Below are 26219 nucleotides of genomic sequence, written 5' to 3'. Positions count from 1 at the left end.
GTGATGTCACTAATGCAAAAAAGGGGATGCCCTGGTGAGCAGGGGCTCGACTTCACTAATGCAAATTGAGGAAGGGAGAGAAAACTCCCAGAGTCGGGGCTGCTGGTATTAGTCCGAGGAAAAAGGGAAGGGCAGGGTGAACAAAAGTGAAACGGAACAAAGAAAGGAACAAGTAACAAAAAAATCTAAAACTTTTTTGTATAAGTTGAAAGAAACCAGAAGAGTTAATTAGTGATAGTAAAGATGACAAAGCAAATGAACAAAATTTGTAAAGAAAAGATGTAAAGAGAAAATGTAAGAAATGTACAGACAAATAATCCCAATCCTCTATCCCCCGAAAAAATGTTAAAGGCAAGAGGACCATTCAATTTGTTTGTTCAAGCCAAAGGGCATTAAAGAATTGAATGTAAAAATCTAACGTTGCTCTCGCCGTGTAAAAAGGGTGGAGAAATCGCATGTTTTTTTGCACACTGTTAACTTTTAATATTTCCTCCTTGTTGTAGATTTGTTCCTCCCGATGCAGCTTGATGCGAAACACGATCCGTGTTGGGGGACAGAGGAAATGCTTTTGGTTTCACTGTATACAAACTCCGTTACTCAGTTTGAAATCTGTTAATCTGGGCTGGTGTTATCTTATCTCAGATAATACATTACATTTTCTAAACCTTCATTTGAACTTACAGACCCCCTAGTCTGATTGTGCAGCACACACTCTTGCTTTGATAGATACCCATGCCAGAAATTATATTCAGCAGAACTGAAACAAATCTCGGTGAACCTGGAAGATGTACTAGGGCAAACTGACAAACTAAAGAATAGCAAATCACCTGAACCAGATGGTATACTGAAAGTGCTGAAAGAACTGAGAATGAAATTGCAGACCTGCTATTGGAAATTTGTAAATTATCAGTATTATCATCTATGGTACCTGAAGATTGGAGGGTTGCCAATGTAATGCCAATTATTAAAAAGGTATCAAGGGGTAATCCAGGAAATTACAGACCAACGAGTCTGACGTCTGTGCCAGGTAATATGGTAAAAACTATCATAAAGAACAAAACTGCTGAACATACAGACAAGCATAGTTTAATGAAACAAAGCCAACATACATTTTTTTGAGCACGTAAATAAACGTTGATAAAGGTGAGTCAGCTGGCATGGTGTATCTGGATTTCCTGAAAGTATTTGACAAAGTCCCTCTTGAAAGACTTCTTAGAAAACTAAAAAGTCATGGGATAGGGGGCAGTGTCCTTTAGGAAAATTGATCCTTACCTGCTCATTTTTGTTCCTGAGGTACCACGGATCACTCCAGACTGCTGGGTTTTGCCTCCCTTCCAGCAGATGGAGACAGAGAAAAACTTTGAGAGTGCCCTTTCTTAACCTGGTGTGCCACCTGCTGCTTCTCAGTATTTCTCTGCCTCCAGCAGATGGAGGTGGTGCAAACCTGCAGTTTTGACCCAAGCTTTTCTTCAAACTGAACAGCCCTAATCTGCATAGCTTCTCATCATAGGGGAGCTTTCAATCCCCTTTCCTAGTTTTGGTGACTACAAGTGCACACAGGATACACAGTTCACTATCAAGGCAATAATTTTCCTATTCAGATCATTCCTAGCATTTGATTTGCTTTTCAAAGTACTGTCCATAAAGGCTCCAAGGTCCTTTTCCTGGGTGGAAACTCCCAATACAGGTCCCAGCACCGTGCACCTATATTTGGGATTACTTTGTACTTGTCCATATTAATTGAGAAATTACCTGATAATTTTGTTATCTTTAGTGTAGACAGATGGACTCAGGACCAATGAGTTTATGCTCCCTTGCCAGCAGAAGGAGACGGAGTCAGGTTTCAAAACTGTCACCCTAGATACACCCCTGAAGTGACCTCAGCCCTTCAGTATTCTCTTCAAAAGCCACTGTGGACATACTGTCAAAAAACTGGATTAAAAACAGATAACCGTAACTGTACTCAACCAAACACTGAACCTCAGTAAGATTATAGATGACCCGATCTAGGGACTGGATGACGGCTTACCCTTAATCTCTTGGAATCGTCATTCACTACACAGGCGAAGCCTTGGCACCGTTTCTGGGCAGCCTTGGGCGGGATGCTTAGCCCATCTGTCTACACTAAGGAAAACAAAATTATCAGGTAAATAATTTCTCCATTTCCTAGCATGTAGTCAGATGGACTCAGGACCAATGGGATGTACAAAAGCTACTCCCGATCACGGCAGGAGGCTGCCCGTGGTCCAGTTAATACCACCCTTACAAAGGCTGCGTCCTCCCAGGCCTGAATGTCCACACGATAGAACCTGGATAAGGTGTGCAAGAAGGACCGCATCGTCACTCAGCAGATGTCAACAGGAGACAGCAGTCTAGCTTCTGCCCATGAGACTTCCTGAGCCCTGGTGGAATGAGCTTTAACCTGAAGGGATAATGGCTTTCCTACCTCTACACAGGCTCCTGTGACCACCTCCTTAATCCAGCGAGCTATAGTAGCCCGTGAAGCTGGTTTGCCCTGCTTCCTTCCACTGTGAAGGACAAACAGGTGGTCCCGTCTTTCGGACCCATTCTGAAACTTCCAGATATCGCACCAAAAGACTACTAACATTCAAATAACGGAGGAAGTGGTATTCTTCCGCGTCCTTGTGCTTATCTAGCAATGAAATGGACTGATTCAAATGAAACAGACTACCTTGGGCAAGAAGGATGGAACAGTACGAAGCTGTAACGCTTCTGGAGTCATCCGGAGGAACAACAATGGCTCTAGTTCAGAGATGCGACATGCCGAGCATAGAGCCACCAGGAACAGCGCTTTCAGGGCTAGTAAATGCAATGAAAGACTGCACAGCAGCTGAAAGGAAGGCCCTGCCAAAAACTCCAATACTAGATTAAGATTCCATAAGGGAACCGGCCATCATAGGGGTGTGGCTGAAGGTGCTTCACCCCTTTCAGAAAACAAGCCATGTCCAGATGAGCCGACAGGGAGATTATGTTCATCTCGCACCAAAACAGGAGACAGCAAATACCATGATCTTCAAGGAGTTAAGGGTCAAAGCTTTATTCAAGCCATCTGCAAAAATTCCAGAATTAATGGGATTTTGACTGTCCAAGGGGAAACACCATGTTCCTCGCACCAGGCCTCAAATACTCTCCAGACCCACACAGTCGCTAGGGATATAGAGAACTTACGCACATGGAGTAAAGTGTCAATTACTGCCGCCGAATATCCTCATTTCATCAGGCGAACCTTCTCAAGGGCCAGACCATAAGACAGAATAGAGTCAGATCCGCGTGAAGGACCGGTCTCTGCTGTAGCAGGTCCCTGGGAGGTGGGAGGCACAGGGGGTCTCCACCAGGAGTCTCTGCATGTCCGCATACTACGGATGCCTGTGCCAATCTGGAGCTAATAGTAGGACTCATTCCCTGTGGTGCTTGATTCTGCGAATGACCCTGCCTAGGAGGGGCCACAGAGGGAAGGCATATAGCAGCTCCTCTTCTGGCCAGGTCTGAACGAAAGCGTCGATCTCCAGAATCAACTGATCTCTTCTGCGACTGAAGAATCGGGGAAGCTTCACATTCTGAGATGCAGCCAGCAGATCGATGGATGGAGACCCCAGTGATCTACTACCAGCTGAAAGGCTTTGACCGACAACGCCCACTCTCCTGGATCCAGACTCTCCCTGCTTAGCAAGTCTGCTCGGACGTTGTCTTTTCCTGCGAAGGGGGAGGCTAAGATCATCTGTAGATGTATTTCCACCCATTCCATAAGGAGATCTATCTCCTGAGACACTTGCTGGCTTTTGGTTCCACCCTGGTGGTTGATGCAGGCTACCATTGTTGCATTGTCCGACACTACGCTTGACCCTGGAGTCTGTGGCTGAATTGTAGACACGCCAATCTGACTGCCTGGGCTTCCAGGTGGTTTATGTTCTAGACAGCCTGTTCCTTGGTCCAATACCCCTGGGTCATCAGTTCTTGACAGTGAGCGCCCCAGCCCTAGAGGCTTGCATCTGTTGTGAGGACCAGCCAGTTGTGAGGACCAGCCAGTTTGGAGGGAACCCCTGCCAGATGAGCTTCCTGCAGCCACCACTGGAGCCTAGAGCATACGTCCATCGGTAAGTGGAAACAAATTGAATAGTGTTGAGACAGCAGGTTCCAACATGACAGCAGGGAGCGTTGAAGTGGTCACATGTGTGCCCTTGCCCATGGCACTCCTTCCAGGGTTGCCGCCATAAAACCAAGGACTTGAAGTTAGCTCTACACCATCGGGCGTATCATGTTCAACAACAGACGCACTTGGGACATCAACTTCCTTATCCAAGTGGTGGGGAGGAAGACCTTGCCCTGCTCAGTGTCAAACCAAACTCCCAGATATTTCAAGGACTGGGAGGGTTTGAGACTGCTTTTGTCCAGGTTTACGATCCAACTGAGTTCCTGTTGGTCACCCGGAGGACTCTTTTCCAAGGAGTTTGCCCAAATCAACCAGTCGTCCAAATACGGGTGCACCAGGATTCCCTCTTTTCTCAACACTGCCGCTACGACCACCATAATCTTGGAAAATGTTCTGGGGGAGGTGGCCAGGCTAAAGGGTAGTGCCCGGAACAGATAATGGTGACCCAGTAACACAAAGCATAGGAAACATTGATGTTCTTGTCAGATTGGAAAATGTAGGTAGGCCTTGGATAGGTCCAGGGAGGTTAAGAACTCTCCTGATTGTACGGTCAATATCACTGAGCCTAGGGTTTCCATACAGAAATGAATAACTCATAGATGTCTGTTGACTCTCTTAGGTCCAGGATGGGGCGAAAAGAAACTTCCTTCTTGGGGACGATGAAATATATGGAAAAACGCCTCATATTTTCCTTGGGCACAGGTACTGGATTATAGCCTTCATCCTGAGGATCCTTAACAGGGTAGTCTCCACTGCCTGCTTCTTGTGCTGGGAGTGGCAAGGAAATATCATGAATATGTTCTGAGAAGTGCTGCGAAATTCCAGCGTGTATCCTTCTCATATAATCTCCAGTATCCATTTGTCAGAAGTGATCTCGACCCACCATTGGTTTATGTTTCAAACTTTTTTATTAATTTTCACAAGAACATATCAGTACAAACAGAAGAGTATGGGGGGGGGGGGGGGGGCGGCGTTTCTTCACGCCCACTCCCTCTACAGAGGCGACCAACAGTGTGAACCCAAACAGTTCCAAACACTCCAACACCATTGGTTTAAGAAGGACAGTCGATTCCCCCCCCCCCCCCATCTCCTCGTTCGGAGATTGGATCGGCAAAACTTCACTGGGGGGTTTGGGATCAAGCTGAACCTGAGCCTGTCCCTCTCTTGGACTGCCGACTCCAAAAGGACTGATACTTCCCAAAGGACTGAAACCTCTGAAATGTCAAGTTTCTGTAGGGGCAAAAGCCCCTACAGATCAACCCCTCTTATCTTCTTGGTAGCTGGGGTACTGGAGATTCGCTCCATTTATTGGCCAGCTTTTCCAATTCGCTTCCGAAAAGGAGTGATCCATTAAAGGGCATCTTTGTAAGATTTGCTTTGGAGGATGGGTCTGCTGACCAATTCCGTAGCTATACCTGTCTTCTGGCCGCCACCACTGAGGCCACGCCACTGGCCAAGGTACAGACTAGGTTCAAGCCCGCATCACCTAAAAAAGCAGCAGTAGATTCGCCCCCGAGTCAACCACCTCCCTAGAAAGGACTAGGTACAAACAAGTTACCAGGGCACAACAAGAAGCAATCTGTAAGGTTATTGCTATTGCGTCAGAGGCCTGTTTAATGATGGACTCCATCCGCTTATCGTGCGCATCCTTTAAGGCCGCTCCTCCCTCCACTGGGATAGTTGTTCTCTTAGAGATGGCATAAACCAGCAAACCACTTTAGGGAAACGCAAACGTTCTCTTCCTGCTGGATCCAGTGCGTATACAACTTCTAATGCTCGTCCACTTTTAAAACTTGCTTCTTGGGCATCCCATTCAAGGTCAATCAACTCCTGGATGGCTTCCAGTACTGGGAAGTACAAGAAGCTTTCTGTAGGGAAATCAGAATGGGATTCTTCTTTGGTTCCATCATAGAGTCTTCCCCAGGAACTCCCAGCATCTTCAGGGTCTGGGAAACCAGGGCCAGCAATTTATCTCTATGGAAATACTGTGACATGGTTCAATACAGTTCTAAACCGGGGGGATTTCCCCATCTTCCAAGAAATCTGGATCCTCTTCTTCGTCCGTGCCATCCGGGTCCCTCTCCAGGACTGGGAGGGAGGGCTTACCGGCTGCGGTTCCGACCGGACAGGAGCAAGTGAGGTAGCAAACTGCGCCTGTACGAAGGCTTTGAAAGAATTCCACCCAAGAGAAGGTGACCGGGTCCATGCCTAACCCAGCAGGTACTGGGGTAGGTGCTGCTAAATTTCCCTCTCCTATGGATGACCTAGTCCCGGGGTTACTCAGATTTGAGATACTTCCGGTTAAGGCTGTGGCTGACCCATCCTCTGAATGGGAGAAGCCAGGCTTAACAAAGTCCAGGGAGGCCAACTCTCCCTGGGCTTCCTCACAGTGCTGACATAAGCTGGAATCCAGGTCAGGCTGTGGAACCCTAATAGGACAAGCAGCACAGAGAGAAAGGCGCTTATGTATCTTTGCTGCCGGAGCCATTGGTGATGGTAACTGCATGTTCAGACGGCTTTCCCTTAAAATTTTATACGCACAGAGTTTGGGCGCCTATGCGGGCCACAGTGAAGCACATGCACAGCCCCTGCACCCAGCTGTACTTATATTCTGTGCCTAGTAAATTGTGGCATATGTACATATGCAACTTTATACGCACTGCACGTACCGAAGCTCTATGGTGGGTAATACAGGCACAAAAACGTGCGCAAGATGGCACCGCCACAGCCTACCACGTGGTGTGCTGACCAAGCCTAAAGCGGGGCCTAGCTCACCAAGAGGCCGCTCAACCCACTCAGAAGCCCACTTCCCCTTACCCAAACGGGATCAGGAACGACGTCGGTACTGTGCGCCGAACAAGGAACCTGGAGGAAGTCTTACCAAAACCCCTCCAACGTCTCTGAAGCGGGAGGAAATCCTCTTTTTTTTTTTTTTTTTTTAACTTATCAGGACTCAGCGCCTATCGGCTGAGTACAGAGATGGTCTCCAGCTGCAGGGAGAAAGGGCTTTGGCCGCACCGCCATGCTCAGCTTCCTGCACCCGCTGCCTTTCAGCTGCTTTAGCAGCAAAGTCCACGCTAGGAACCGGCTACCAGACCAATGCTCACCTCTGAGGGATCTCGGAAATTGTCTCAGGAATTCTCAACTGGGAAAGAGACCATTAGGTATCACCGCAGGAGAGCGGGGCTCAATCTTTTCTCCAATTTAAAAGTAGAATTTCTTCTTCCAAAAGGTACAGCGATCCCCATAGGGAAAGCACATCCACCGTCTCCTGGAGACTGAGAAATACTGAAGGGCTGAAGTCACTGCAGGGGTGTATCTAGGGTGACGTCAGCTTTGAAACCCGACTCTGTCTCCATCTGCTGGCAGGGGAGCACAACTCATTGCTCCTGAGCCTATCTGGCTACAAGCTGGAAAAACGTCATTAGCCACTTCGATACCCAGTCCCCCGGTCTGGGAAAGTTCTTCTGCAGTTCCTCACAATCCAGTTGCCTACTGTGCAGCAGTACAGGAGGACCTCCCCTGCCATTCTTACTCCCTTGCACCCCTCTCTCCCTGGCTCTTACTGGTTGCTGAACTTGAGTGGCAGCGTTCTGTGTGTTCGCTCCTCATAGCGCTTGCATAGCAAACTCAGGAACTCTGTTTTGAACGTGCATTCCAGGACGCTGTCATACTGAGCCTCGTGAAGAACTAAGAAGTCGTCTTGCAAGGTACTGCAGAAGGAAGGAAAGATTATCACATACACCTGCAGCGATGGAATCACATGGACCCCCCAGCTCGAGAGCTGTCAGTGCTCCAGAGCCTCACCCCCGTGGACTTCTAAAGGCCCACAGACTCCACCCCCAAAATTTCCCCCTTGGAGAGTAACCAATGGCCCAGAGATCCATCCCAAAGTTAGCTCAAACCCCAGATTATTCTCCTTCCTTCCTCTACTCCCAAATGAGGTCAGAAGCCAACAGCTCAGAAATACAGCCCCAAGCGTAGCCAACAGTTCAGGTCCTGCAGCGCAGGCAGCAATAACAGAAATGATTATCTATGACTAACTGGAGGCACTCGAACTGTGTTCTTAACTATGATATTACATTTGGTGATCCCCATTGCAGAAATTTTACAATCTCTAACATAACTTTCACCCACAGTAAGCACAGGGGTTTCTAAACTCTCAAGTAAGTGTGTGTGTGTGTGTGTGTGTGGGGTGGGGGGGGGGTGTCAACAGGAGCAGACAAGGGTCTAATCCTTTTAGTGCAGAAGCACCAGAGAGGTCAGTAAATAGGGGCCCTAAGGGAAGGCATTAGGCTCTTTCCCTATCTGTAAGTGAGGGCTCTTTCCTACCTGAGGGACGCACCCTGGATCTTCTCCAGTTCTAGCTGCCGCTTCAGAACCTCCTTGATCAGCCCTTTCTCTGGCCCCTTGTTCACCTTTTCTCGGCCAATCAAATACATCATCTTCGGTGTCAGGATCAGATCTCGCTTCACCGTCTGTAAACAGAAAGAACCTAAGGCTGGAACTGTCCACTGCAATAACATCCTGCTCAGAATTGACTTAGCGTCCCTGTTATACCATCATATTCCACCTCTATGTGATAACATCCTGCTCAGAATTGACTTAGCATCCCTGTTATACCACCATATTCCACCTCTATGTGATAACATCCTGCTCAGAATTGACTTAGCGTCCCTGTTATACCACCATATTCCACCTCTATGTGATAACATCCTGCTCAGAATTGACTTAGCATCCCTGTTATACCACCATATTCCACCTCTATGTGATAACATCCTGCTCAGAATTGACTTAGCATCCCTGTTATACCACCATATTCCACCTCTATGTGATAACATCCTGCTCAAAATTGACCTAGCTTCCCTGTTATACCATCATATTCCACCTCTATGCAATAACACCTGCTCAGAATTGACTTAGCTTCTGTTATACCACCATATTATACCTCTATGTGATGACAGCCTGCAGTAATAATGCCCTCTGATAACCACAGTGCACATCTGCAATATTACTGCCACACTCCAGTATGATAATGCCCTGCAGCATCCCCTGCCTCCGCCTGGGGTGATAATGCCACATGGTGATTGCACTTCTGTCTCATACCTTGAATCTCCGGTCATACTTAACGATGGTGTCTGCAAAATCAACACGTTCTCTCTTGCCAAGGAAGCGTCTAAGCTCCGGGCGCCCCTCCATCCCAATGTAATCACCAACAAAATTGCGGTTAATGCTGTTCCGACGTCGTTCCTTTTTATTCAGCACTATATCTGAGGCTGGGGAGGGGAGAGGGAGATCAGATCAAAAGCAATTCTCTCTGGTCACACATCTGCTTCCTCCCTCCCTGGCATGATGCTCCACCCCCTCCCATGGCTAGAAATAGGGATTTGATGGATGTCAACTTTTCCATCCCAGTGGCCAGCCAGCTAGTGCACTCCCTCTAGTGTCCTTCCAGTAGCCACAACACTCTATCCTCCAGTGTCCATCTAGCCACAGCTCTCTCCCTGCCAGTGACCTGCCAGCCACAGCTCTCTCCCTACCAGTGACCTGCCAGCCTCAGCTCTCTCCCTTCCCAGTGTCCTGCCAGCCTCAGCTCTCTCCCTCCCAGTGTCCTGCCAACCACAGCTCTCTCCCTCCCAGTGTCCTGCCAGCCACAGCTCTCTCCCTCCCAGTGTCCTGCCAGCCACAGCTCTCTCCCTCCCAGTGTCCTGCCAGCCACAGCTCTCTCCCTCCCAGTGTCCTGCCAGCCACAGCTCTCTCCCTCCCAGTGTCCTGCCAGCCACAGCTCTCTCCCTCCCAGTGTCCTGCCAGCCACAGCTCTCTCCCTCCCAGTGTCCTGCCAACCACAGCTCTCTCCCTCCCAGTGTCCTGCCAGCTACAGCTCCCTCCCTCCCAGTATCCCGCCAGCCATTTCTGCTGAGAAAAGCTGGAAACCATATAAGACTTCCTGTGGTTTCCAGCTCACCTATTACAATAGGACAATGTTGGGGTATGGTGAAAGCCGCTGCCAACTCCTCACCTTTCTCCCTCATCTGGATGTATCTCCGCACCGCCACGTGCTTCCGCCACGCCTTCTGGATCACGCGGGCATAACCATCATACTTCCTCTCCCTCATCTCTTCCAGGAGAAAGAGCTGCAGAGCAAGCCCAAGGTCATCCAAAGGTAAACTGTCCAAGAGACCACCAGCAATGCTCCATTTCATTTCCCCACCTTCAATTTTCTTCGAAATGATTTATATTCCTCCTAATTACCAGCACATGACCCTCCCCCTCCCACAAACTGATTCCACTCACATCCCCACAACCAATGGGAGAAATTACTGACCTGATAATTTTGTTTTCCCTAATGTAGCCAGATGGACTCAGGACCAATGGGTTTATCCTCCCCTGCCAGCAGATTTATTTATTTTATTTTATTTAGAGGTTTCTTATATACCGAGGCACGTTTGCAAAACATCACCTCGGTTCACAATGTAACATAAATTAGCAACAGGCTTTACAATAATAACATTAACAGGTAGGAATTAACAAGGGCAGAGGAGAATAATACGATGGAGACAGAGTCAGGTTTCAAAGCTGAGGTCACCCTAGATAGACCCCTGCAGTGATCTCAGCCCTTCAGTCTTCTCTTCGAAAGCCACTGTGGACAGACTATCGCTAAACTTGAATAAAAATGGATAACTGTAACTGGACTCAACCAAACACTAAACCCCAGGAAGATTACAGATGCCCTTGAAAGGTTTTAATGATCCAAAGGCAACGACAAACCTTTACCATAAGAAAAAAATCAGCAGAACCAGGGGTCACGATTTGAAGCTCCAGGGAGGAAGATTCAGAACCAATGTCAGGAAGTATTTCTTCACGGAGAGGGTGGTGGATGCCTGGAATGCCCTTCCGGAGGAAGTGGTGAAGACCAGAACTGTGAAGGACTTCAAAGGGGCGTGGGATAAACACTGTGGATCCATAAAGTCAAGAGGCCGCCAATGAAGAGTGGGTGACTCGCCAGAATGATGGCTACTGCCTGGAGACAATACCCTTAGTCAATAAACATACACATGGTTACTGTGACTCCAACATCACTCTAAGATTCAACAGCAAGAGGAAATGTGGAAAAAAGGATTTGCACTCACAAAGACGGGAGTAGCTGGCTTGTTACGGCGGTTACTACCCCAAACCAAATATCCAAATTACTACCTCCACCTTCCTCTATTCCTGATGCCTTTCAACTAGCTTGATCACTCCATTCTTATACTTCACTTTCAATGCATATCCAGCATAGTTCTCTGCTTCAACAGCAGGGGAAAAGAAAAACTGTTACTTCACACATCCAGCAGAGCTCTCTGCTTAAACGGCAGGGGAGAAGAAAAAAGGGTTCGCACTCACAAAGCGGGGAGTAGCTGGCTTGTTACGGCGGTTACTACCCCAAACCAAATGTACCTGATACTTCACTCTCGACGCATATCCAGCATGGCTCTCTACTTCAACGGCATGGGAGAAAGACTGATACATCACGAATTTCCAGCATAGCTCTCTGCTTCAACGGCAGGGGAATAAAAAAACTGATACTTCACGCATATCCAGCATAACTTCAACGGCAGGGGAGAAGAAAAAAGGATTCACACTCACAAAGCGGGGAGTAGCTGGCTTGTCACGGCGGTTACTACCCCAAACCAAATGTGCCTGATACTTCACTTTCGATGCATATCCAGCATAGCTCTCTGCTTCAACGGCAGGGGAGAAGAAAAAAACTGATACCTCACGCATATCCAGCATAGCTCCCTGCTTCAACGGCAGGGGAGAAGATAAACAACCAATAAGGGCTGTATAACATAATCTGGGTAAAAACAAATAAGCATGGGTGTAGCTTGCTTATTGCGGCGGTTACTACTCCTACTACCTCTAACTAATCAAGCTAGATATTTCACTTGGATGCAGCTCCTCCACCGCTCTCTACATTAATGGCGGGGGTGGAAGGGAATTAGAACCAAGAGCTAAGAGAAACAGATAAGTATGGGAGAAGAAATGAGGGAAGCTTGCTGGGCAGACTGGATGGGCCATTTGGTCTTCTTCTGCCGTCATTTCTATGTTTCTATGTTTCTATGATCTAGGGACTGGATGACAGTTTACCCATAATCTCTCGGAATCAATATCCACTCCCCGGTTGAATCCTTGGCACCGTTCTTGGGCAAACAGGGGCAGGATGCTGAGTCCACCTGTCTACACTAAGGAAAATGAAATTATCAGGAAAGTAATTTCTCCATTTCCTAGCGTAGATGGACTCAGGACCAATGGGATGTACAAAGCTACTCCAGATCAGGACGGGAGGCTGCCCGTGGTCCAGTTAATACCACCCTTGCAAAGGCTGTGTCTTCTTGGGCCTGTACGTCCAGGCGATAGAACTTGGAGAAGGTTTGCACGGAGGACCACGTCGCTGCTCGGCAGATACCAACTTTCAAATGACTGAGAAGGCGGTATTCCTCCACAACCCTGTGCTTATCTAGGGAAGGCAACGAAATAGACTGATTCAAATGAAACCCTGAGACTGCCTTGGGCAAGAAGGATGGAACGGTACAAAGCTGTAATGCTTCTGGAGTCATCCGGAGGAACAGTTCCTGATACAATGTCTGCAGTTCAGAGATGCGATGTGCCGAGGATACAGCCACCAGGAACACCGTTTTCAAGGTTAATAAATGCAAGGGAAGACTGCGCAGTGGATGAAAAGCGGACCCTGCCAAAAATTCCAATACTAGATTAAGATTCCACAAGGAAACCGACCTCTTAGGGGTGGCCGAAAGTGCTTCACCCCTTTCAGAAAACAGGCCACGTCTGATGAGCCAACAGGGAGGTTCCGTTCACCTCGCCCCTGAAACAGGAGAGAGCCGCTACCAGAACCTTCAAGGAGTTAAGGGCCAAACCTTTATTCAAGTTGTCCTGCAAAAATTGCAGAATTAGTGGGATTTTGACCACTTGGGGGGGGGGGGGGGGGGGGGGGGGGGGAAACACCGCATTCCTCCCACTAGGCCTCAAATATTCTCCAGACCCGCACATACGTTAGGGACGTAGAGAACTTCCGAATGCGCAGCAAGGTGGAAATTACCGCTGCAGAATATCCTCGCTTCATCAGGCGAGTCCTCTCAAGGGTCAGACTGTAAGACAGAATTGAAGAACTGGTCCCTGTGCGGTGGGAGGCACAGGGGGGTCCTTCACCAGGAGTCTCCACATGTCCTTCATACCACGGATGCCTGGGCCGCTCTGGAGCTACTAGTAGGACTAATCCCCTGTGGAGCTCGAATCTGCGAATGATCCTGCCCAGCAGGGGCCACGGTATAGCAACTCTTCTTCTGGCCAGGTCTGAACGAGAGTGTTGATCCCCAGAGTCCACTGATCTTTTCTGCGAATGAAGAATTGGGGAACCTTTGCATTGCGAGATGCGGCCAGCAGGTCGATGGACGGGAGGCCCCAATGATCTATCAGTTGAAAGGCGCGCTGAACAAGGAGACAAAGTAAATCTTCTTCCTTTTTTTTTTTTTTATATAACTTACTTGGGCTCAGCGCCTACCGGTTGAGTACAAAGACGGTCTTCCAGGTGTTGGGGGGAAGAGGGCTTTGGCCATCACCTCCATGCCTGGCTTCCTGCACCCGCTGCCTTTCAGCTGCAAAGTCCACATCGGGAACCAGCTACTGGACCAAGGCACACCTCTGAGGGATCTCGGAAATCATCTCAGGAATTCTCAACTGGGGGAAGGACGTTTAGCTATCACCGCAGGAGAGTGGGACTTAATCTTTTCTCCAATTTAAAAGTAGAATTTCTTCTTCCAAAGGGACAGCGATCTCCATAGGGAAAGCACATCAACATCTGCTGGAGACGGAGAGATATTGAATGGCTGAGGTCACTGCAGGGGAGTATCTAGGGTGACGTCAGCTTTGAATCCTGACTTGTCTCCATCTGCTGGCAGGGGTGCACATAACCCATTGGTCCTGAATCCATCTGACTACATGCTAGAAACCCCCCCCCCCCCATACCGAACCACAAACAAATCCATACCCACAACCAAAGCCATCCCCTCTCCATATATACCCACAAACTCCCATCCTCAGGACAGCCACCCACCGATTCAGGAGCTTTAATGAAGATTTTGCTTTTGCCAAGCTGATACTGGTCTGGGTCCATGTTGACAGAGCGGAGGAGATGCAAGACCCCCTGCTTCTCTTCCCCCCTCCACACCGGCCACGATTCCTTGGTCAGGATGGCATACCTCAGAGAGACGGGAAAGGGAACAATTCCCTGAATGCTACCTCCGAGGGCAAAACCCATCCTCCATCCCACCACCACCCTCCTCCCAGGCAAGAACGAGTTCTGAGAAGTCCCTTACCTCTGCAAGAACTTCCTGAAAGCTCTGCGATAGGCGTATCCTGCCCGCCGCACCCGGATATTTTCCCGCAGACCCAGGTATTCCACCTGATGCTTCACCCTTCACCAGTGCACAACAGCACAGAGTCAGCAAAGCCTCCTCCAGAACAGACACCCCAGCCCTACCAATTCCACCATGCCTGCTGGATCACGCGGACACAGCCATCGTGCCTCCTCATCTCTTCCAGCTGACAGTTTATCCAATGTGCAGAAGCTGGAATCGGTTCCTCTTCTACAAATCTGTCCCTCCAGCCTCCTCCGAGTTCCACTCCAGTCAAGCAGCAGCTTTTTCCTGATCGTGCCCCTCTTCTGCATCTCCTGCCATATTAAACACCCCCCCCCCACCCCCCCGTCACTGGCACAGCCAGGGCTCCTGCACCTCCCTCTCCCTCACCTGCACTTTATCTATTTCCTTCCCCTTTCACCTGATTCCCTCCACAATCCCCCCCTTCATCTGCCACCGTGTCATTCTTTCCTGTGCCTCTCTCACCTGCTCTCCTCCCAGTCATGGGCTCTCTTGCTCTCATTGGGTTTGATGCAGCGGATATAATGGGGGGTGCATTTCATGAGCGTGCTCACCAGGTCATTGGCTTGTTTCTATAAAAGCAAATAAGCAAACGTGAGGGAGAGAGAAACATCAAAAGAACGCCCACAGAAGTGTCGAGGTGCAGAGTGTGTCTGTGAGTGAGAGTGAGTGTGCAGGGGCTCGGCACAGATACACACTGTCACCCACCCCCCAACCCATACCTTGATTTTGCTGCCTGCTGTGCTGGGACGTCCTTTCTTCTCTGCATTCAGATTTTCAGGAAAACGATCTCTAATGAAGGGACTTTTGGAGGGGGCGAGAGAGAGAATCCCAGAGGCAGATCAGAAATACATCCTGAGACTCTTAAGGACTCCTAATCCCGTACACTCCCCCTCTCATTTCAGAAGACTTCTGGCTTCTTGCCACACACCATGGCATCTCCCTGTGCTTAAAACTTATATTATAAGCTCTTGGTGGAAGGGACACTGGAAGGATTCTCCTTTACGTCAGGCTCTTTGAGAGAGTGGCGGGCACTCTAAGGATTTCCGAATACCCCAGGGATGAAGGCCTACTGCCACTGCCATCTCCTGGGCTATCGTCCCCATTCCTAGAGAGAATCAGGAAATGAGACGCTGGGTTTACAATTATTAAGCGATAGATCTGCTCCCAAGGGGAAAAAAAAAAAGAACTTACAGCTCACTGCTCTGCATTAGCTCAATCAGGTCATTAAACAGCACATCACGGTTACGCTCACAAAACCCGTTCACATCGTACGAGACCTGAGGAGGAAGAACAGCCACAGCAGGAAAAAGAAACGTCGCTATTCCGTCCCTCCCATCTTTCATATCCATCTCTTCCCTGTCCATTATTCCAAGCCCATAAGCGAAGGGAGACTGTGGTGAGGTTTCTCTTTAAACATCGAGCAGCAGGACAGAGCTGAAGAGATTCTGTACCTCTGCAAGTGCAAAGCAGGTGCACAAATTTCAAAATTAACTCCCCATGCGCAGTGCAGGGGGCCCTGCCCTAACCCCGCCCTCCAGCGATGCCCCATTTTCCCGTTACTACCCTTAAGAGAAACAAGGGGGTAACCTGCACGGAGCGGCGGTTTCTACCCTTAACAGAAACATGGGGGTAACCTGCACGGAGCGGCAGTTACTAACCTTAACAGAAACATGGGGGTAACCTGCACGGAGCGGCAGTTACTACCCTTAACAGAAACATGGGGGTAACCTGCACGGAGCAGCAGTTACTACCCTTAACAGAAACAGGGGGGTAACCTGCACGGAGCGGCAGTTACTACCCTTAACAGAAACATGGGGGTAACCTGCACAGAGAGGCAGTTACTACCCTTAACAGAAACATGGGGGTAACCTGCACAGAGAGGCAGTTACTACCCTTAAGAGAAACATGGGGGTAACCTGCACAGAGCGGCAGTTACTACCCTTAAGAGAAACATGGGGGTAACCTGCATGGAGTGGCAGTTACTACCCTTAAGAGAAACATGGGGGTAACCTGCACAGAGCGGCAGTTACTACCCTTAAGAGAAACATGGGGGTAACCTGCACGGAGCGGCAGTTACTACCCTTAAGAGAAACATGGGGGTAACCTGCACGGAGCGGCAGTTACTACCCTTAAGAGAAACATGGGGGTAACCTGCACGGAGTGGCAGTTACTACCCTTAAGAGAAACATGGGGGTAACCTGCACGGAGCGGCAGTTACTACCTTGGGAAGCTTGATGGGCAGACTAGACGGACTATTATGTGACTATTCTTCCACAGCTAAATGCCCGTTTACGAAAACCTCCAGAAAGCTGCTGCCATAAATTTGCTGGTTGCTAGGAAGTCCTGTTCCTTTCCTCCCCATCTCCCCGTACTTTGCCAGCATAGTGGTGAATCAGGAAGCCCTTGTTCCAGCTGTTGAAGTGCTCATGGGTGCCAATGGCCATCTGCAGCTTCTGCAGGAGCGTCTGGTCTGCGCCTTCGCTCTTGGCGTGCATTGTGGCACAAACATCATCCAGGATACTCATGATGCCCGGAGGGTTCTGTCAACACACACACACACACACAGACAGACAGACACACAACCATCAGTGTTCGGTCAGCGCCCACAAGAGGACCCACACCCTGGGGCAGGAGGCGCCAATCAGAGAGCCATCAGGCAAGAAGGTCCCACTTACCACTTTGTTCTCAATAAGATCACACACGATTTTGTTATTAAAATATTCGATCGGGCTCCACCTGATCCCCTCCTGCACATATTCCTCCTGGAAAAAGAGACAATGGGAATGTAATCTGTGTTAAACCTGCTCCTCCTGCACCACAGGCTCCCTCCCCCTACAACTGCTGGGGAAAGGTGGGGTGCAGAGGGCAGACAAGCCCAACCCCCAATAGCCTCCCCCCAAACAACCCTTCCCCCACTGAAAGGGGGCACCAGCCAAACCTTCTCTTCATACCTAGAGTCCATGCCTTCCCTCCCCATATCCTTTAGCTCCAGCTGTACACCCCTGCCTGTACCTGTTCAGCTTTCAGGGTCAGCTCGATGAAGATCTGCTGCAGCTTCTCATTCACAAAATTAATGCAGAACTGCTCGAAGCCGTTCTTCTGTAAAGAGGAAGCAAGAGCGGGTTAAGGTTCTGCAGAGCGGCAGTCTCCAGGTACGCTGCCAGCCTGGGGCACAATCTTTTCTGCTCCCACTTCTCACATTCCTTCCTGCTTTTCCTTACTCCCAAACTATCTCAGCTGCCTCACAATAAGGGACAGGGGAAGGAGAAGGGGGCAAGGGTCTTAGTCCAACATAAGAACATAAGATAAGCCATACTCTCATCAAGCCCAATATCCCGTCTCCAACCGTGGCCAATCCAAGTCACAAGTACCTGGCAAGTACCCAAACATTAAATACATCTCAAGCTACTAATGCTGGCAACAAGCAGTGGCTGTTCCCTGTTGATTAACAGCAGTTTATAAGACTTCTCCTCCAGGAACTTATCCAAACCATTTTTAAACCAGGCTACACTAACTGCCTTAACAACATCCTCTGGCAATGAATTCCAGAGTTTAAATGTTCATTGAGTGAAAAAGAATTTTCTCCGATTTGTTTTAAATGTGCTTCTTACTAACTTCATGGAGTACCACCTAGTCCTTCTATTATTCGAAAGAGTAAATAACCGATTCACATTTACCCATTCTAGACCTCTCATGATATTGCAGACCTATATCATATCCCCCCTCGGCCAAATCTTCTCCAAGCTGAACAGCCCTAACCTCTTTAGCCTTTCCTCACAGGGGAGCTGTTCCATCCCCTTTATCATTTTGGTCGCCCTTCTCTGTACCTTCTCCATCACAACTATATTTTTTTTTAGATGCTGCAACCAGAATTGTACAGTCCTGCAGTTGGAATTCTTTTTTTCACATTTAGAAATCTGAGTTTTTCAATCTATTAAACTAGTGAATTAGTATTTGGAAAACATATGATGTATTACACACCAGTTTGAATTTTAAACCAATTATAGATCAGGAACAGAATGCAGATTTGAGAAGCATCACCTCCAGTTCTCAGTAAATGGAGAAATTACTTACCTGATAATTTCGTTTTCCTTAGAGTAGGCAGATGGACTCAGGACCAATGGGTTTAAGTTCCCCTGCCAGCAGATGGAGACAGAGTCAGGTTTCAAAGGTGACATCACACTACATACACCCCCTGAAGCGATCTCAGCCCTTCAGTATTCTCTTCAAAAGCCTCTGTGGACACACTATTGAAAATACTTGATTAAAATATGATTAAAAATGGATAACCATAACTGTACTCAACCAATCATAAACATTGAATCCCAATAAGAATATAGATGCCCTGATCTAGGGATTGGATGTCTGCTTACCCGTAATCTCTTGGAATCGATATCCACTCCATGGGCAAATCCTTGGCACCGTTCCTGGGCAACCGTGGGCAGGATCCTGAGTCCATCTGTCTACACTAAGGAAAACGAAATTATCAGGTAAGTAATTTCTCCATTTCCTAGCGAATAGCCAGATGGACTCAGGACCAATGGGATGTACAAAAGCTACTCCCGATCACGGCGGGAGGCTGCCCGTGGTCTGGTTAACACCACCCTTGCAAAGGCTGCGTCTTCTCAGGCCTGTACGGCCAGGAAATAGAACCTGGAGAAGGTGTGCAATGAGGATCACGTCACCACTCGGCAGGTATCAATGGGAGACGGCAGTCTAGCTTTTGCCCATAAGACCGCCTGAGCCCTGGTGGAATGAGCTTTACCCTGAGAAGATAATGGCTTTCCTGCCTCTGTGACCACCTCCTTAATCCAGTGAGCTATGGTAGCCCACGAAGCTGGTTCATCCCACTTCCTTCCACCCTGAAGGACAAACAAGCGGTCCGTCTATTGAAATGGTTCTGAAACTTCCAGATACCGCACCCAAAGTCTACCGACATTCAAATGACGGAGGAGGCGGTATTCCTCCGCATCCTTGTGCTTATCTAGGGATGGCAACGAAATGGACTGATTCAAATGAAACTGAGACTGCACTGGGCAAGAAGGATGGAACGGTACAAAGCTGTAATGCTCCTGGAGTCATCCAAAAGGAATGGTTCCCGACACCATAATACCTGTAGTTCAGAGATGCGACAAGCAGAGCATATCGCAACCAGAAACACCATTTTTAGGGTTAACAAGCACAAGGAAAGGCGGGCCCTGCCAAAAACTCCAATACTAGATTAAGATTCCACAAGGGAACCGGCCACTGTAGGGGTGGCTGGAGGTGCTTCACCCCTTTTAGAAAAAGGGTCATGTCTGGATGCGCTGACAAACAGGTTCCGTTCACCTCGCCCCTGAAACAAGAGAGCGCCGCTACCTGGTCCTTCAAGGAGTTAAGGGTCAACCCCTTATTCAAGCCGTCCTGTAAAAATTCCAGAACCAGTGGGATTTTTAACCATCCGAAGGGCCACACTGTGTTCCTTGCGCCAGGCATCAAATATTCTCCAGACCCGCACATGGTCAGAAGACCATTACCACTGAGGCCTCTCCTCTGGCTGAGGTACAGGCTAGGTCAGGCAACGGGCTCCATAGCTTCTCTGGAATACGTCCCTGAGTCATCCACCTCTCTAGAGAGGAGCAGGCACGAGCGAACTACCAGGACACAACAGGAAGCAATCTGTAAGGTCACTGGTGTCACATCAAAGGCTTGCTTAAGGATGGACTCCATCCGCCTATCATGCGCATCCTTTAAGGCCGCTGCTCCCTCCACTGGGATAGTCGTTCGCTTCAAAACGGTGCAGACCAGTGCATCCACTTTAGGGAAATGCAGGTGTTCTCTCACCACCGAATCCAGTGGGTACAGAGCTTCTAATGCTCGTCCACCTTTAAAAATCGCTTCAGGGGCGTCCCATTCCAGGTCAATTAACACCAGAAAACAGCAAGAGGTTTTCCGTAGAGACACCAGAATGGGATTCTTCTTTGGTTCCATCACAGAATCCGTCCCAAGAACTCCCAGTGTCTTTAGCGTCTGGGAAACCAGGGCCGTCAATTCATCTCTATGGAAAAAATTGTAACATTGGTCTGATATGGCTCCAAACCTGATGGGATTTCCCCATCTTCTAAGGAATCTGGATCCACTTCTTCATCCTTGCTGGCTGGGTCCCTGCCAGGGATACCCTTGGTGAGGCGAGGCATGTCTCTAGGCCTGCCGATAGGGCTGGGAGACCCTACCAGCTGGGGTTCCGTCCGGACAGGGGCAAGAGATTGTGCCTGTACGAAGGCTCGAAGGCCTTGAAAAAAATTCAACCCACCGGGTCCATGCCTAGCCCATAAGGAACTGGGGTACGCGCCGCTGAATTTCCCTCTCCCATGGAAGAGCCAGCCTCGGGATTACTCAGATCTGGGTCACTTCCAGTTAAGGTTGTGGCTGACCCATCATCAGAGTGGGAGGATCCGGGCTTAGTAAAGTCTGGGGAGGCCAACTCTCCCTGGGCTTCCTCACAGTGCTGACATAAGTGGGAATCAAGGTCGCACTGTGTAGCCCTAATAGGACAGGCAGCACAGAGAGAATGGCACTTATACGTCTTTGCTGTCGGAGCCATTAGGGATGGTAACTGTGTGTTCAGCCAGCTCGCGCTTAAAATTTGGTGCACAAAGATTTCGGGCACCTACGTGGGCTGCGGCAAGGAAGGCGCACAACCCGTTCACCCGGCTTTACCTAAATTCTGCGCCTAGAGAGATGTGCGCGTAGGGATGCACACGATGTTTTGCATGACGTTACGTGCACAGCGCGTGCGCAGAGCCGGCACGCACCACGTGTACTGATGCTCTATGGTGGGCAATAGAAGACACACAAAAATGTGCACAAGATGGCGCCTCCGCAGCCTAACATGCAGGGTGCCTACTGAGCCTAAAGTGGGGCCTAGCCCACCGGCGGGGGGGCTGCTCAACCCGCTCGGAAGCCCACTTCCCCTTACCATAGCGGGATCAGGAACGACATCTGTACAGCACGGCAAGCAAGGAAACCGGAGGATGTCTTACTGAAACCCCTCCAATGTCTCTGAATCAGGAGGAATCCTCTTCTCCTTTTTAAAAAAAATTTTTTAAATACTTACCTGGGCTCAGTGCTTACCGGCTGAGTACAGAGACGGTCTCCAGCTGCGGGGAGAGAGGGCTTTGGCTGTCATCACCACGCTCAGCTTTGTGCACCCGCTGCCTTTCAGCTACTTCAGCAGCAAAGTCCACGCCGGGAACCGGCTACCAGACCAAGGCTCACCTCTGAGGGATCTCAGAAATCACCTCAGGAGGGACCATTAGGTATCCGCACAGGAGAGTGGGGCTGAATCTTTCTCCAATTTAAAAGTAGAATTTCTACTTCTAAAGAGTACAGCGGTTCCCATAGGGAAAGCACCTCCACATCTGCTGGAGACGGAGAGATACTGAATGGCTGAGGTCACTGCAGGGGAGTGTCCAGGGTGACCTCAGCTTTGAAACTTGACTCCATCTCCTGGCAGGGGAGCATAACCCATTGGTCCTGAGTCCATCTGGCTACACGCTAGGAATATGAGGACTTACCTGAAAAATCTCAAAGCCGTAAATGTCAAGGACTCCAACGTTGTACTCCTCGTGGTCTTTCTGCATCGCCTTATTAACAGCCTGAGAACAAGGGGACAAAGAAGAGGCTGCAGCACATACAGAAAGAGTGCGAGTGACAAAGAGTGTGTGAGTGTGTGTGTGTGTGTGAATGACACAGTGTCTGTGAGTGTGTGTGTGAGAGAGAGAGGTCACATGCAACATGAGGGGGAGGGGATCACCGCCTGTCTGACTTACATCCACCAGGTAATCAAAGAGCCGGGTGTAGAGGGCTTTGGCCAATGCATCGCGGGTGAAGTTAGCCTGCTCGGCGTTCAGGGTAACGTCGATGACCTCAGACTTCCCACCCCATTTGCTGTCCATCTTGCGGCTGGTCAGCTTCTCCTGCAGCCGGCCTTGGTCGATCCCCAATAGGTAGGCAGGAAAGGCCAGGACTGAAAGAGGAGGCAGCATGTCAGTGATCTTGTGTATACCCTAAAGGGATGGTAGACAGAAGAAGCGGGGGGGGGGGGGGGGGGGGGGGAGGGGAGGTCTGTCTTGCAGTGCGCATGCATGGATGGGACACGAGCTCTGTGGGAGGAACTCTCACAGGAAGCGAGTGAAGTTTGCCAGGTAATTGTGACCCAGATTGGCCACTGATGTAGAGAGGATGTTGGGTTTGATGGATCTTAAGTCTGTCCCAGCATGGCATTTCTTGTGTTTGGCAGTCTCAGACGCCAAGGGAGTGGGGATCTGGGAAAGGGTAGAGCTGCCACCGACACGCGAGGTACTCAGCCGAGCATGGGACGGGCACTCACAGTCCTCACTCTCCACCACGGCGTAGTTGCCTGCCTCCTTGAAGGCAATATTCCCCAGGTGCAGGATCCCGGCTACAATCTGAACCACCAGCGTCTGCTCCTCCTTGGAAAGGCCGATAACTTCCATAGCAGCCTAAAAAAAAAAACACGCCGAGGATGGGTCACGCACGTTGCATCTCGCGCACGGAACGCGCTGAGCCCACACGAAACCAACGGGCCACGGTCGTGTCACAGCGAGCCACTCCTTACAAAGAGGTCCTGCCATACCGCACGTACAGAGAGGGTCAGGATCATGCCATGCCGGGTTTAAGTGCATGCTCAGTGTCACTCACTATCGTCTCCCCAAACTCGCTGCGGTCGTCCACGTCGTCCACCTTGTAGGAAGCCGACTGATTGAGGTAGAAGTAATAATCGGGCGTGGTGATCCCCAGGTTCTCCCGCTCCTCCGCTGTGGACCCCTCCAACAACTGAGGTCAGGAAAAAGTGAAGTAATGCAAGAAAGGCACCACGGAGGCATGTAGACAGGGGAGAAGGGACCCCATGAGGACATGACACCCCACAACATTGAGCAGGTCCCATCCTACGCCCACTCACCTGGTAATAGATATGGAAGTTTCGCTCCCCGGCGTTCTGACTGACCACGCGAGATTTCTCCAGTAGGAAGTTGGAGATTTTTCCTCCATCTGGCTCCCCTCCTCGGCTAAACTGGATCTCAAAATACTTCCCCTGAAGTGCAGGAGAGAGAGAGCACGCGTGATGTTAAGTGAAGATTTAACCTCGCTACCCCTGCGAGACTTCTCTGGGAGGAATGAACTGGATTCCGTACTGACTCGTTAACACCAGAACCATGGCCTCAGGTTCAAGCTTAGACTGTAAGCCCTTTGGGGACAGGGAAATACCTCCGGTACCTGAATGTAATCTGCTCTGAATATAAATAAAATAACGTCAGGACTACAGCATGTGCTAACTCAGCGTCATGCCTGTGCTGTGGTATATTCAGGCTGGCGTTTTATGTGTTAGGTGGCAGACAGATGTGACCCAGCTGTGAGTGCCTGCCCTAGCAGCTCTCTGCCCTCCCTGTCCCATGCATGCCTCACCAGTAAGCCTGCGCTCTCACGCTGCCTGCTAGGCCACAAGACAGCACTAACGCAGCACTGCCCTGCCACGCCCTGAGCACAAAAAATTGTCAGCCACTACAGGGCAGCAGCCCTGACACCTCGGATGCCAGCCTTCAGGGAGTCATACTCACAAATCTGCTGGAGTTATTATTCCGGACAGTTTTGGCATTCCCAAAGGCCTCCAGGAGTGGATTGGATTTCAGGATGATATCCTTCACGTGCTGTGAAAGGACAAACCATGTTAGATTCAGCGACGATCCCACAGGAATCACCCCCACCCCAGAAAACACAGCCTCCTGATGGACTAACAAGACCAGGGGCCAGTAACAAGATCAGGGGGCCACTAAGAACTTCGATGTCTGTTGGTCTGAGACTTTATGTGCCCATGGAAGAATAACTTTTGGGGAAGCCGGCGACTCAATCGGTCATTATCTGACACCATCCACTACGTTACAACCATCCAACTGCAAGACGGCTTTAACAATGCTCGGTGATGTGATAATGCAGCTAATTAACTATCTAACAGGCCGATACAGTACAGTGCGCTCCGGTGGAGCTCCGGTGGAGTGCACTGTTAACTGGCATTTGGACGCGCGTTTTCGATGCGCTAGCTTTACCCCTTATTCAACCTCCCCAAGACTAATAGCACCCGCAACATGCAAATGCATGTTGATGGCCCTATTAGTCATTCTCGCGCAATACAGTAAGTAAAATGTGCAGCCAAGCCGCACATTTTACTTTAAGAAATTAGCGCCTACCCAAAGGTAGGCGTTAATTTCTGCCGGCGCCGGGGAAGTGCACAGAAAAGCAGTAAAAACTGCTTTTCTGTGCACTCTGACTTAATATCATGGTGATATTAAGTCGGAGGTCCCAAAAGTTAAAAAAAAAGTTAAAAATAAAAAAAAATTTTAAATGGGCCCGCGGGTTGAAAACCAGATGCTCAATTTTGCCGGCATCCGGTTTCCGAGCCCGTGGCTGTCAGCGGGTTTGAGAACCGATGCCAGCAAAATTGAGCGTCGGCTGTCAAATTCACTGACAGCCGCCACTCCTGTCAAAAGAGAGGCGCTAGGGACGCGCTAGTGTCCCTAGCGCCTCTTTTTACCGTGGGCCCTAATTTAAATAAAGTTACTGAATCACGTGCACAGGAGAGTGGCCTGTGCGCTCGCCCGCTCTCCCGTGATTTTTACTGTATTGGCCCGTAACTGCAGCAAGCAAACCAACATCGTAATCCGACAGTGCCAGGAACCCCCCTCCCGCACGTCCCTCCGTCACCAGATCCTTGCAAGAAATATTTCTACTGTGGTTGCACAATAGGGATGCAGAGATGGGTGGATGTTTTCTTAAACAAACCCCTCCCAAGACCTTCGGTGGAGCAGCTGCTTCCAAGTACCTGCACTTTGGGTCCTCCACCAGAAACCTTCGACACGTAGCCCATGATGTACTTGGCAGCCACCGTCTTCCCGGCTCCACTCTCCCCGCTGCAAGGAAGAGAGCACCGATTAGAAAAAAAACCCCGTGAGCTCCTGCAGTGAGGGGACAGCCTGATCTCATCCCGGGGCCATGGTGGGGCTTGTAGCTCCAGCTAACAAAGAAAAGCCAAAGCCAGAAGGCAACTCTGCCTAGAGTCAGTCGGTCACTCTCTTTTTCTGCCTTGAGCCAGGTCCCCTCCAGGTGACCTGCTGGTCCGAGTAACTTGGTCTGGTTAAAACAGAGCTCAAGTTTACATTCTTACTGCAAAAATCAACTTCAGCCCACCCCGATGGAGTAAGGAGGCGGCCGTCTGACTGTACATGTTATTCCCCTCTTTGGATGGTCAGACACCCAGGAGCTTTGCCAAGTCGCAATACCATGTAAGAGGACCAGCACAAACCATGCTGGGGACCTCACGGGTCCCTTCTTCAGATGTCCAAGGTCTTGAAAGCTCTCGAACTATTATTTTAATTAATTTGATAGAGCACAGGTAGTAAAAAAAAAAACAAAAAAACCCCAAAACATCCAGGTCATTCTCATTGGCTCAGTTAAAGGTGTCATAAATTATTAAAGATTCCAGGTTTCCTCATAGCCGACAGGGCTAAGAGCTACCCCTAATATCCCAAAATCCCTTTTGCATGCTGGTCCCC

The 26219-nt window shown here is 49.5% G+C and overlaps 1 protein-coding gene across 3 annotated transcripts in view; it reads right to left on the bottom strand.

Moving 5' to 3' along the window:
* LOC115078076 (unconventional myosin-Ie-like) overlaps window positions 1-26219 on the bottom strand; it is a 58849-nt gene that overhangs the window by 11848 nt on the left and 20782 nt on the right. For all 3 annotated transcript variants that reach the window (XM_029580702.1, XM_029580701.1, XM_029580703.1), the window contains 19 exons: window positions 25490-25577; window positions 24231-24320; window positions 23576-23707; window positions 23314-23448; window positions 22982-23114; window positions 22422-22618; window positions 22167-22247; window positions 17623-17709; window positions 17286-17372; window positions 16983-17150; window positions 15802-15887; window positions 15330-15411; window positions 15073-15179; window positions 14545-14643; window positions 14283-14427; window positions 10191-10305; window positions 9278-9447; window positions 8504-8649; window positions 7738-7884 (listed from right to left, as the gene is read on the bottom strand). In XM_029580702.1, coding sequence (XP_029436562.1) covers window positions 7738-7884; window positions 8504-8649; window positions 9278-9447; window positions 10191-10305; window positions 14283-14427; window positions 14545-14643; window positions 15073-15179; window positions 15330-15411; window positions 15802-15887; window positions 16983-17150; window positions 17286-17372; window positions 17623-17709; window positions 22167-22247; window positions 22422-22618; window positions 22982-23114; window positions 23314-23448; window positions 23576-23707; window positions 24231-24320; window positions 25490-25577 — 2295 coding nt within the window. The remainder of the gene's footprint in view (window positions 1-7737; window positions 7885-8503; window positions 8650-9277; window positions 9448-10190; window positions 10306-14282; window positions 14428-14544; window positions 14644-15072; window positions 15180-15329; window positions 15412-15801; window positions 15888-16982; window positions 17151-17285; window positions 17373-17622; window positions 17710-22166; window positions 22248-22421; window positions 22619-22981; window positions 23115-23313; window positions 23449-23575; window positions 23708-24230; window positions 24321-25489; window positions 25578-26219) is intronic.

The sequence above is a fragment of the Rhinatrema bivittatum genome, chromosome 16 (genome assembly GCF_901001135.1).
Source record: "Rhinatrema bivittatum chromosome 16, aRhiBiv1.1, whole genome shotgun sequence".
NCBI lineage: Eukaryota > Metazoa > Chordata > Amphibia > Gymnophiona > Rhinatrematidae > Rhinatrema > Rhinatrema bivittatum.
The sequence above is the reverse complement of the archived record's forward strand: the minus strand, read 5'-3'. Positions and strand labels throughout refer to the sequence as shown.